Raw genomic sequence first — 13091 nt, 5'->3', positions numbered from 1 at the left:
ATTATACTTTTAGATAGCCTATTTGTGGGATAAATTATCTTAATATAGGACTGTACCAGGTCTGGCTGGGATGAAAGTATTTGTTTTCATGGCAGCTGATGCAGTGACCAAACCAGCCATACAACCTCATGCTCTGCAATAGAAAGGAAGAGGAGGGGGTCTAGGGGGAATTTAGCCATCTTTAACTCAGGAACTGTCTGGGCATTGATCTGTCCATGAGGGTGGGGAGTGACTGCCTCTGCACCACCTTTGTTTTGCTTTCTTTCTCAGCTGGGAGTTGAGGAGACATGAGAGAGCAGCCATGTGGTGTTTAGCTGCCTGCTGGGGTTAACCTGCAACATGGACAATTGCTAGGTCACAGCACTGCTTTAGAGAAATCTGCAGACCTTCTGCTTTGAATCAAGGTAAACTGAAAGAGTTGGTCATGCCTGTGTGTTTACACAGGGGATGAAGGAGTGAAGCAATAACCTCCACAATAGCAATCCTCATGTAGAAGATTAATGAGATTTGGTAGGTGAAAGGCCAAGCCTGCAGCCTAACTCTTTTCTTGTGGGTGCAGGAAATACCTTATATGAGCCTTATTCTCTGCAGCACATCTGTTTCTTCTGGTACCTGAAGGTTACACTGCTCTCTATATTCAATATTCCAGATTAATTATACTGCCTAGTGTTCAAGAGGGTAGCAATATATTGCACTGTGCAGGTGTGACTTATTTAGAAATTCTGACATGCTTATAGCGCAGGATTTCACTGCAAGACTTTACAAACCACACGAGGCTAGAGAAGCCAGGGGCACTTCCAAGAAACACTCCATCTGCAGTAGCACCAGGGATGATGGAAGTGACAAATCTCTGCACTCTGAGTTAGCTCTCAACTCCCAAGGTGGCAGTGGCCACTGTGCTGCAGTTGCTGCAGTCTTTTATTTAAAGACAAAAAGATAGGAGAAAACTCTATGGAATGCAAGGTGTCAGTGCCAGCATTCTGTCTAGCTATAAGCATTTAAATTACATTTGCACTGTTTAAAGAGGTTTCCATTTCCTTATAATCATCCATTAATGAATATCTTTCCCTTTCTCTCTCACCTGTCCTGTGTATACACACATCAAAGAGCTGCATTTCAGTTCAGTGATGGATTATGTGAAGGCTGCTCAATGACAGATACATGTTTCTAAGGCATCATTGCATTTTCAGAAGCAATCCAGGTTTCCAGGGGTCTGTTTGCTGAGGGGAGCTGTAAGTGTGAGTCTAACACACACTCACCACTGCTCTTCAGAAACTTCTTGCTTTACACACTGGCCTTTGGACTATTTTAGGGCTTAAATTGCCAGAGGAATTTGGTGCTACATATGGAAAGCTTTACCGCTCTGCTGCCCTCTCAAACTTCCAGCCCTCAGGTCCTCAGGTTTCCTGTACCATTAAGAAAGGTATGCAGGCACATGGAATGGGTCTCAGGGCATTCAATGCACTGTGTGCCCTAAGTATCACACAGAAAAGCTGCTGCAGGAGCAAAATATGCCCTAAGACTTGCCTCTTTCATGATCAGATGCAGTAAAATTAGAATTTTTAAAGCATCAGGTGCTTTTGGGAATGTTACAGCTGAATCCACAAATTGATTTCTACTTGTATGGCGCATTAAGCACTTTCTGAATATGAAGCATCATATGAATTAAATATGCTTTTATCTGCACAAAGAAGGTGGCAGGAGGCTCTAAGTGGAGGTTTCCCAGTTTTCTCACTGTATCCCTTTATCCTTGATTCAGTATGTCCTATGCAGCACCCATCTCTGCAGCTCCCTGATTTACTCCAGGGTGCACAGGAAGGACTGGTGAGGACCAACACCTCACTGCACTGAGCCATTGCTGCTAAAACTGGTCCTGCACTAGGACTTCCCTTTACCCACCAATCCATGACTATTATTTGTGTGATCACACCAAATACAGTTTCAAGAATATGCTTCCCCACACAGGCCTCAAATTCCTACCACAACACTATGAAATAAGTCAGTAAAGCCATATTCTTTCCTTCTCCCTTGTATTTTACATCAACCACCTTGACTGACAGCTGGTACCTAATCCCCCCTGATCTAAGCACAGGAGTGACTTCACTTAAGTAACCTCCATCTTCCTGTGCTTCTAACTTTCCACTGCTTGTCATTCTCACTTGTCAAATTTTGTCTGAAGTTGATTGTGAACTGCATAATGGTTTATTTTTATGTACTTTAGGAAATGCTCAGTACAGTATCAGAACGCAGAATAAGCCTATTTATAGAATACTTATCAGCACAGTATTTAATATCTTAAGCTCTACAGATTACTTTGGTCTCCTATGTATAAACCTCAGGAATATTGAAATACCCACTATGATAGGTAAATTGGCTGTAAGTCCTTGCAAAGAACATGCATAAAAGATCCAATCTCTGACCAGATGATTGTAAAAAAAAAAAATTAGGCGTCAAGTGAAACCACACGACTAATTCTTTCCTTCTGTTTCATGAATCAAAATCTATTTCTCTGGGACAAATAATATATCAAAATGCTTAATTTTGCCTTCTTATTTTTTTTTAAATTTGGATTTTTAGACAAGAAAAGTTATACCAACATGAACTATATTCTCGTATTTATAATTTCATATATACCTATTCCCTCTCCAAAAAGTTAGTATTTTAGCAGTACTTTTTCAAGTCTTTAGGTACTAAATAAACAGCTGAAAAAAATTAATGCCCTCATTTTATCTAACTGAAAAGCAGCAGTAAATGTAAAAGTCTCCTACATCCTTCAGAGACTGAGTTGACTAACCCTGTCTGGAATGGACTGCTCCAGTAGTGAAAAATGTAATCTCTAAGCTCATTCAATATTAAGTTTTTCTCTTGTGACCTGTCTACCAGGAATTTTGCTGATAATGCCAATTTATTTCACTTAAGACAACGATTAGTCAACAGTCAGGGAAAAATTTCAATCAGTGCAATGTGGTTTGAATTGAACTTTGTTTGACTTTTGATCCCTGCTGAGAGTTATATAGGGTACAAAAATATTCAGAGTGGTACCATCAATTTTAAAAACGAAACAAATGAGGAACTGGACATTGTTGGGCAGGAAAACAGAGTTCAGAACAAGGTTTGAAAGGGATTCTTATAAATGATATGGGAGAAAAAAAAAATTTAGGTTATGAACAAATCTTTAGCACGGCCTTTATAAAATATTTCTGAGTAGTCAAGCGTGCAAGATAAAGCTGCACAGGTTGATCAAACTAATACAACCAGCAATTGTGAAATGAAAAATCCAAAGGCTTGCTGACCTTGGCAGCATTTCAGAAGCAATCTTTACATAAGAATGAAGTGTTCTTAGGTTATTTCTCCCATAGATTATGTTTTAAACATACTTTTACTTCACTTTTGTAAAGAGCTTTGAAATCTTCAAGTGAAAAGTGCTGTGTCCAGTTATGGAATTAAATATGAAAATATATGTATCTCTTTGTCCTAGCTATCACTTTTCTTGAAGATACATATTTACTGCTGATAATGCAATGTAAATCCCCCATTGCCCTTATACAAGATGGTTAAGTTCTGTTATGCCCTCTGGACATCAGCCAGGGCTCTCTCCACATTATTAGTTTTTTTTGAATATAGGCCACTTTCTTGCTTTTAAAATGAAATTAGAGCAGTCATTTCCTAGGAGGGTGGAGACACAGAAGCAGAATACTGAGGGATGAATAGTGACACAAGGATGCTGACTCCCACACTTACAGGGACTGTGCAAGCCTCCTTAGTCCAAGTTTGCAGAACTAGAGCTTGAAGGGATTTGAATTAATGACAAGAAAAATAGGAGCTGCTGGCACAGGAGGAGAAAGGATGCCATGGCATTCACAATGGAAATATCCACAAAAATAGGTTGATCATCACCTGAGGCACTAAGCAAGCCAAAGGCCTCTGGGGCAGGAAGTATTTAAGAGCTCCCAAAACCTCTCCTTAATATTTGTATAACAAAAAAGGAACCAATATGCAGAAAGATAGGCAGAGAACACATGGCTCAAGTTTCACAGGATTTTTTTTTTAAGGTAAACATTTATTTAATATCATTGCCATAAAGGACTTCAAGACTTTATGATGAAAGTCAAACTGTTCTCAAAGCTGACGTATCAGAGCATATTTCAAGCAATGATTCAGCATTTCCACTCTGAGGATGGTACAAGATAGATGTTATGAAACCACCTCATACACAAGGTGGCATAAACCATCCACATTCTCTACTTTCACCAGGCATCATCTAAAATTCCTGGCAAACTAGATTGGAGACTGGATTCAGTTGACCTAATTTTAACTATTTATAGGACTTACCAATGCTTCTAATAAGACCCAACAATTATTAAAGTGATTTATTTAAAAAATCTGAAAGTAATTTGTCTATATATGGTCATAATTTTGTTTTTAACAGAGGGAATATTGAGTAGCTAAATTAAATGTTAGCAATTCAACATGGAGAGATACAGTATATGTCTTTATTCTTTGCAGTTTTTTCCCTGCCACTACTTCTTTTTGATTATTCACAGCTTCCTTGAGGCAGGCCTGATTTTCTTCCTATTTCCCTAAACCCTGGGAGCTCCCAATCTGAGGCAACAGCAACAGGTTTTTTGGAACTCATTCTAAGGTAACAGCAGTCAAAAAGTGCTGTTTGGAAACAAAACAATCCACGTGTTTTCAACAACTGCTTCCCCATCCCACAAAGTGTCTGAAACCTTACATTCCTTGCAGCACAGATCATCTTAAGGTCAGGCTGCTGCTCCACAGCTAATCCAAGTTTTTAGCAAAGGAACTGCCTCTCTCTCCAGCAATCCCAGGCAGAGTGGAACTGGCAGTTTATGCCTTTCTGTAGCAACAATTTGATCTGAAACATTCATATGCATTATTCCTTCCACAGGAAGGGAGCCTAGCTCTGTAGGAAGCCTAGTGCAGTGCTCCATTTGGGGAGGTGACACAGAGATGACAACAGCAACAGGGATTTGGCTGATTCAAGGCTAGGCACCAGTAAGCACCATCCTGACCAGAATGTTTAATCTTCAATGACATGCAGACAACATATCTTCCCATTCTTGGAAAGTATATAAAAAATGGTTTTTGCTGTCTCCTGGCCATACTCATAAGAATAGCATTTTTAATGGAAAAGTAACACAGATATGGATGCCATGAGTGAAATCCAGACTGCCCTTTTTGCACCAACAGAATCCACATCAGTAAATGAAAAGCAGGATTTAACTCCATATTTTTGATACCAGCCTCATCAGTAACATGAATGTGGTTTTATAACACAAAATACCATTCCAATAAAATATTAAGAATGCAAGTCATCAAAATACAAAAATGATTCATTAAAATGACATTAAGAAAAAACAGTAGCATCTTATACAGCAATTTGTTTACTCTTGTTGAAGGTTCCCACACTTTACTGCACTCAGGTGCACACATTCTGGCACAGGGTACTGTGCAAGTAAAACTTGCTGAGGTCTTCAAAAATGGCATCTGCTGCATGCACCACATTTTGGTACCTCTGCACAGATGCTCTAGGTGTGTAACATCGTTTCAATATTCAGTTCTTTACCCATCAACCTGGCCAGACCATCTGGACACCTTAATAAATCTATTATTGAATATCAATCCTCTAATCAGCACATGAAATCTCATAGGTACTCACCCTGCAAACTGGGCACTGCCAGTGACTACTGCTGTCTCTAAGCCTGAACTCATCAGACAAACACTTGGAATGATACACACGAAAACACAGGTCACATATCAACACCTCTCCAGGCAAATGGCATTCAAAACAATACCAGTCATGATTTTCTGTTTCCCAGTCCTACAAAAAATACAAAATATTTTGGTATGACATTCTGTCAAAATCTGCAGGAACTAAGAACAAAATTGATATGTCTTGAAATCCAGCAGCAATTAGACATTATAAACATTTTAAAGAAGTGTATAATGTTTTAAAAAAACAGGGGAAAACCTATATGCTTAAAGATCTTCATCAATTTAATACATACTGACTCCAATAGAATATGAATGCCAGGTTTTAATTTTTTCAAGTGTCTGATTAATTACAATTTCAAATATGAGCTCTGTCCACAATGAAAAGTGGGTTTGTTTTCTACCTTTGTGTAAAACATTTGTTGACCTCTCTGTATTAGACTGCAAACAAAAGTTTGTGCACCTCAACAGACCATACCTACTTCCCTTAGTTTGATTGTTACATTATACTTTCCAACTGTAATTTTCTGAAGGGTGGTCCCTTCCAGTCTTTACTCTCTTAAAACTGACAACTTTTCAGCATCGAAGTGTTGAGTTACAAGAAATAAATGAAATCATGAACCAATTACTGCAAGAAATGTTTCTGCTAAGCAATCCCAATGCAATTCGAAAAATACAAAATGTTTCACTTGCCGTGCTCAATAGCACCGGGCTCATTCCTGAAATGCTCTACAGAAGACAAGGATATGGTTCTGCTGATGCACAGATGTCTTTAATATACTCTTCCTTGAAAATTCACCCCCAACGGCCAAATTCTGACCTTTGAAACATGTGCACAAGCTTTGCTGAAATAAATGAGAGCAGCATGCATATAATTTGGAGGCAGAATTTTGCTCTAGGAATCTGGAGTTCTAAAACCAAGCAGAATTGCCAGTGGCCACTGTTAAATGTTTATGTTTGTTATCTGAAATGCCACAGTTTTCTCTACACTTAGAAGACAAAATAGCTGTCATATCTCAGATAAAACTCCCAATGCCTTTTCATGTCAAATGTCACTTTTCAATGGGTTCAGATCTCTGAAAAAACTACTCCTATTCTTCAATAAATTGTCTTGATACAAATCTGATCGAGCTATTTTTAATGTAATGCTGTAAAGGTGGAGTTAGCAATTCCCACCGATTGCCAGAACTGGCATTTGTCTGATTTTCATTATCCTGTGCCTGGGAACTGCAGTCCTTGTGTGAAAGGTCTCCTCCAGAGGAGCAGTGTGAGAAGTGCCACACTCAAGTGGCGCTGTACAGAACCATGTTGTGTACAGACTCATCTGACCAGAGCCCCCACCAACACAAGAGATTTTGGGACAGCCTCACCCCAGACTGCCTGCACTAAAGTTGATGTACTATGAATGTTGGATTGCAGGGGTAGCAAGTTTAGAGGGGGGAAAAACTGAAATCTTAACCAGTGATTTTTGAACTCATAACTTTGCCCTCCTTTGTTGTGCAGATTAACAGTGTGACTTGACCTTTTGTCATTTCTCCTCATTTCATTTTATTGGCAAATTCTGAATATCTCAAAATGGCATAACACCACCAATTTTGGCTATAAAAAACACATTCTTGTTTCACCAAATCTTTCCCCTTCCAAAGTCCAGTGGCTATGCATTTTGGGAGCCCTTTCTTTAGGATATTTTGTAAACAACTAAAGATACTGCATTGTTGGTGTACTTGATTTGCCTGCAGACTGAGAAAAATCAGGTTAAAGTAGTGTTTTGTATTTCATTTATATTAACTGTATGTATGGAATGGGAAAAAAATCAGGTGGCAGTAAAGGGCCAATTAAGCAAGAAAAATAATCAGTTTTGGTTGAATGTACATTTAGATAAAAATTAAACTGAGAAAACCTCAAGAGGTCCTGCAATTTCACCCCAGAATCAGAATTCCAGGATTCTGAGTTTTTATTTGTACTAGTTAGATATTCATATCTCCCAGATATTCCATTGTTAAGAAATATGCTGGCAAAGAGATGTGGAATTACACAAACATACGGAAATATATTTGCTGGCAAGAAAAATCATACACTCCAGCCAGAAACCATGACGTTAAATAAAACACCAGAAGAGGCTTCCTTCAGCATTCACACCGAAAAAAACTGAAAACCTCATTATTTTTAAATACAAGGCTTTTCACAGAAAAAAAAAAAGTTTTTGTTTAATGCAGTATATTTAGTGCATAAGTATACATCAAAAATTTATTTGTGCAATATATTTGAGAAGCTAGTAAAAAAAACAAAAGATTTTAAAAAGGTGCATAACCCTTGTGGACACTTGCCCTATTGACTTCAAGGGCGAGGTCAGAGGCAACGAAATGTTGGTTATTGTTCGTCTCGGTTTAGCTAAGTGTGAATGGGAGGGGGATGTGCTCCCAGCACTTTATTTATTTATCTATTTATTTTGTTTGTTTGTTTGTGTGTGTGTTTGTTTTCATGCAGGACATGGGGACAGTTTGGCTGTGCCCGGCTCTGGCCGCCCCGCTCGGGCAGCGGCGGGGCTGCAGTTCCCGCTCGCACCGCCAGGTGTCGCCGGGCGCTCCCCAAAGCGGCCCAAGGGCGGCCGCGGTGACAGCGCCGGGAGCGGCGACACCGGAGCGGCGACACCGGAGCGGCGACACCGGAGCGGCGACACCGGAGCGGCGACACCGGAGCGGCGACACCGGAGCGGCGACGCCAGCCCCGGAGCCCCCCGGAGCACGGGGTGCACACCCAACTCGGGACCCGGAGTGACATGGATGATGGTGGTGGCTAAGAGAGTCAACTAAGCTATCCTAATGGAAGACAGAAACGTAATAGAAAATATGACAGAATTCAAAACCACATAGTGCAAAAATTGTTCACCTTGTTTTTTGCTGCTGTCTGGGAAAAAGGCTGCATACCGTAGGCCTTTCAAAATAAAAACAAAACAAACTTTGTATCTATACTGTAAGCCATCTGATTATCAGGATATACACAAGGCTAGAAAGAATTCATGCACAGTGACCAGGAAATCAATCTGTTAGTTCTAACTTCTGGTTGCATACATTTCCTCCGGCATTCCTGGAATTCTACCTGACACTTTCACCACATTTTATTTCTTTAAAATATCCCACGTACTTATATGATTAGAAGAACCCAACACCCATCATTCTTATCCATATACACACCCACCACCAGGCCAATTTAAAAATCATCAAGAATATTAATGATTGTTAATTAATGCACTCTCTTTGATACATAAACCTTCTCCAGGCATCTAAAAAAGATCCTTCTACCATAATTTACTGCATAGGGAGTTGCCCCATTAAAAGCAAAGCAACACTTTTGCTGCATATTATCAAAGGTTAGACTATCACTTTATCAATAAAACTCACAGTCCTGATTTGTGTACCCAAGCTGACACATTTTCCCAGGGCCATGCAGACTGCAGGCAGGATCTCTGGCACGGGGGCTGGCGCAGGGCAGCTCCCGGTCACTGCTGGCAGACAAAGGGAATCCTCTGCGCTGCCCAAGTGCAGCGGCTCAGCAGCACCAGGGGCTGCCCCGACAGGGAGCGGATTTGGCAGCAAAGCTGCGCAACTCGCATCCAACAGGAGGCCTCCCCTGCGCTCTGCCCAGCTGCAGTGGGGCTCTGCATCAGCAGGGCACAAATGACTCTGGGGCTGTGTGCTCCAGCCAGAGCTGTGCTCTGTTAGGCAGAGCGGGAGCTCGCAATCATATGGGTCACACGTGGTCACTTGTTCTTTATATCCAAATCTGTCAGACATTTTATCATAAAGGTCACTTTGCACTGACATAAAAAGCTGAGATTCACTCAGCAACATGAGTGGAGTACTGCAACAATTTCAAATTTCAAAATATCTTAATTTATGACCGGCACATAAGCTTACTTTTCTTTGTCATTTGTCTTAAGTAGGTTGTCTTAAAGCAAATACATACATTTATTTTGGAAGTACAGAAAAATAACATGGGATAGAAAATGTCAGGCTATCCAGAACATTTGACAATTTAAATACAGATAAACCCAACAGAAAGGAATGAATCATCATGTCGTAGCCTTTACTGTAAAATAAAATACATAGTTGTTGTCAAGGAAAGAATAATTTTAGTGCACAAAGAAAATGTCCATTATAATGCAAATGTACATGGAAAAGAAATGCTTACTCATTAGTAATGGAGATTTACTTAGCTGTAATTGAAATAGGGAATCTGTATGTTGGAGAATGTGACATCCTGCTGTACAATTAGCATACCATTAAGTAGGAGATGTGAAGCACATACTGACAGTAAAATTAACAATAACTTAGAGGTCACAATTGTAACTATTAGGTCACTTCCATACCACAGCAAGCCCGTAATTATTGTAAAAAAAAAGATGTTAAAACAAGTAATAAATTTTCATTTTCATATAAATTATATGTAGGCATAGCACATGAAAACAGTATAACCTCCTTTCTTAGACTTGGTCTAAAAGGACCACTTTGCCTTTTTATAATGCACATTCCATTAACATAGCTCATTTCTTACCTGTTAATCTGTTTTCTCCAAGTCCCTTAATGGTAGCCCAGATACTCGGTATTAAGTCACTCTACTATCAGGTGGAGAGAGGAAAAGGGAGGGGGAAAAAAGCAAAACTCTATTCATGAAACTCCCCCTTACGGGGATGTGCTGGTTTCACACTGTTGAACTAGATTTCCCAAACAATCCAAATTATGGATATCCTTTGGACCCAACCAGTAAGCTAAAAAAAAAAAGGGTCACATAGATGACAGTTTTAAGTCAGTTACCCCTTTGGCACGACCATGTTTATTTATTAATAGTATACATACAGCTCTGTTGTCCTAAATTCAATATGAAGCAAATGAAGGAAATAATTTCTCATGGAGTTCTTGGTTCCCAGCATTTCTTGTGTGGTACTTGTCCCATAGCACTCTTTGCACTTTTTTTCCCCCCTCAAGTGTTCTAAGCACTTCTCCAGCATTTCTTTTACATGTGTACTGCTGTGATGTTCCTCTCTCTCCCCTACCCTCATGCACACACAGCTCCTTCCAGATCACCAGATTTTCATTCAGACCCTCCTGTGCACAAACTCATTGTCAGCCCTGCATGGTGTCTATGCTTTAACAGTCCCTAGAGCTCCAGCTGCCCAGTGGATAAGAAACTTAGAGCAGATTTTCACTAGTCTAAAGGAAGAGTATTAGAGTATTAGCAGACACACAGTAGATTTCATCCATTGTGTCTTGTAACATAAGTGGTGGAATCTAGAATGGCAACAAGGTCCATGCCAGCAGAAAGAAGTAATTTTAAAAATATAAATTATTTAAGAATAGTAGTATTTGCATGCTACGTTAATTTCAAGACGTTTTCAAATCACTAGACCAAGCGTAATCTTTCCATGACAATTTCACAACTCTTTGAAGAATGTCAATAAATTATTTCCTACTATTTCTCAGATTCCCATTTCTTTAACATGTAATGAGATAGGCCATGCCCAATTTAAAGATATAATTTCTGAAGCAAATGTTGTGGATTCTGATATTTTAGGATTTGGGAACAGCCATAAGGAACACTTCCATCTCTTCTCACCTCTATCAGCTTTAACATCAGAGTTCTTTACATTTTCCCCCCATGAACTAAGAGAGAAGCTTTTAAAAACTAGGGTTTTGATGTCAAGGTTTCTTTGCTGTCCTTCAGTAATTCTTCACTGGAACCCAGCAAAGTTGACTACCCATCCATATCAAGTAGAAAGATACATGGAAATAAATGTCTCACAAGAATGATGTGCTCTTTTTTTACATCTTTGATTTTGCTTAGGTTTTGCAACATGCATTGTCTGCTGTTGGGAAGTAATTCCTATCTTCTCTGCTTAATCTGCATATTTCAAACATTCTGGTGTAAATTAAAAGCCTTTATTATATAAGAAGTGGTGCTACTACATTCTAGCATGGATGTAGCTACCATTTCATTACTCTTCTCTGGTATCCAGGTCCTCTCCTTAAAAGGACTCAGAGTATGCTGCAGGAACCCATGCCCCCACTCACATTAAACAAAGCAGCATCTATTTCTGTCTAAACACATTTTCCATTCTTAATAAATCAGTTCCTTTCTGTCTTTTTCAGGCAGCATCTGCTCCATCAAAGCTTTCTCAATTAGACATGAGCTTTACTAAAGGTAATTGCTGAAACCTTGCAGTTCATCTTTATGACTCACAAATATCAGGAACCACGGTGGGGGTGCACTACCTATGAGACTTCTATCCTCCAGTACAAAACCTGGAGAAATCCTTCTTACTTCTACATTTGCTGCAAACAGCTCCTGCCCACTTCATGTATCATTTTGTACGGTTTTGTACTTCTCTCAAGGTGTAAATACTGGAATCCTGCCCCACACAAAAGGCACCCTGAAACAGGCTTGGACAGAAGCAGTTGTTAACAGCCCTGATGAGCTGCAGAAATGCTAAACCAGCATTTAGCTGAGCTTTGAAATGTCTCCCTTTGCCCATCTATCCACTGCCTTTGCAATTCTGTTCAACTTCCAAGTAACTGCTCTGTAGTAAGAGGAGTTCTACAAAGTGTGGCTGATTATCTGTAGAGCTGCACAGATGGGAGCCTTACTCCCTTTTTTTTTTTTTTTTCCCCCAGAGAGTGCAAGTGGATGTGGCACGTGCACTCTGATTTAAACAGGCTCCATCTCATTGGGTACAGCAGCCAGTAAGAAATCTCCAGCTTATCAGGGGTCTCTGGCAGAGGTACCTGTTTCCACTCAGACACCAGCATGCACAAAGTAATATCTGGGTTGAACAAACATTACATGTCATGGAACATCATTCCCAGTATTTTTCAGATGCAGAGGGGAAGCTGTGTTTGTTTTTCACCAGAGGCCTTAGCCTGCTGTGAGGAGTCTCCCTACTGCCCTTTGGGTCAGCCTTCTCTTCATGCCACGTTCCTGGCTCCATCTATTCCTTAGCAAGCATGAATCCTCCTGTAAACATCCTTTCAGTAGCCTACAGGATCTGCTTTTATCTTTTCATCAGAACAATGATGAAAAGGTTAGGCTTCAAACCGAGGAAGGTGTGATTAATTCCTTGATGGCTCAGAGGACTTACTCCATGTTTGCAGCAGGTAAATGGTGAGTTAGCTGTTTAATAAAGCATTTCCCTTTCATCATTGCTGTAAAGGATCCATATTTGATCAGGACGATTGCTTTCCAATGATAAAAGTTTCTTAGATCATCACATGTTTTACATTTAATGCTAGAGCAATGCTTTGGGGTAAATTCAGCACCAAAATAAGCTTATTTACTCCCCTGCAGTTTTCCTGTATCCATGT

At 39.9% G+C, this 13091-nt stretch overlaps 1 protein-coding gene across 5 annotated transcripts in view; it reads right to left on the bottom strand.

Moving 5' to 3' along the window:
• The window catches only part of ZMYND11 (zinc finger MYND-type containing 11), a 104291-nt gene that overhangs the window by 21838 nt on the left and 69362 nt on the right, over window positions 1-13091 (bottom strand). For 3 of the 5 annotated variants that reach the window (XM_033052033.2, XM_033052061.2, XM_033052043.2), the window contains 2 exons: window positions 8626-8670; window positions 5684-5845 (listed from right to left, as the gene is read on the bottom strand). The exons of 1 other annotated variant lie outside the window; for it this stretch is intronic. In XM_033052033.2, coding sequence (XP_032907924.1) covers window positions 5684-5845; window positions 8626-8670 — 207 coding nt within the window. The remainder of the gene's footprint in view (window positions 1-5683; window positions 5846-8625; window positions 8671-13091) is intronic. One more of the 5 variants, XM_033052052.2, reaches the window with a different exon arrangement.

Source organism: Catharus ustulatus, chromosome 1 (genome assembly GCF_009819885.2).
Source record: "Catharus ustulatus isolate bCatUst1 chromosome 1, bCatUst1.pri.v2, whole genome shotgun sequence".
In the NCBI taxonomy this organism is placed as follows: Eukaryota; Metazoa; Chordata; class Aves; order Passeriformes; family Turdidae; genus Catharus; species Catharus ustulatus.
The sequence above is the reverse complement of the archived record's forward strand: the minus strand, read 5'-3'. Positions and strand labels throughout refer to the sequence as shown.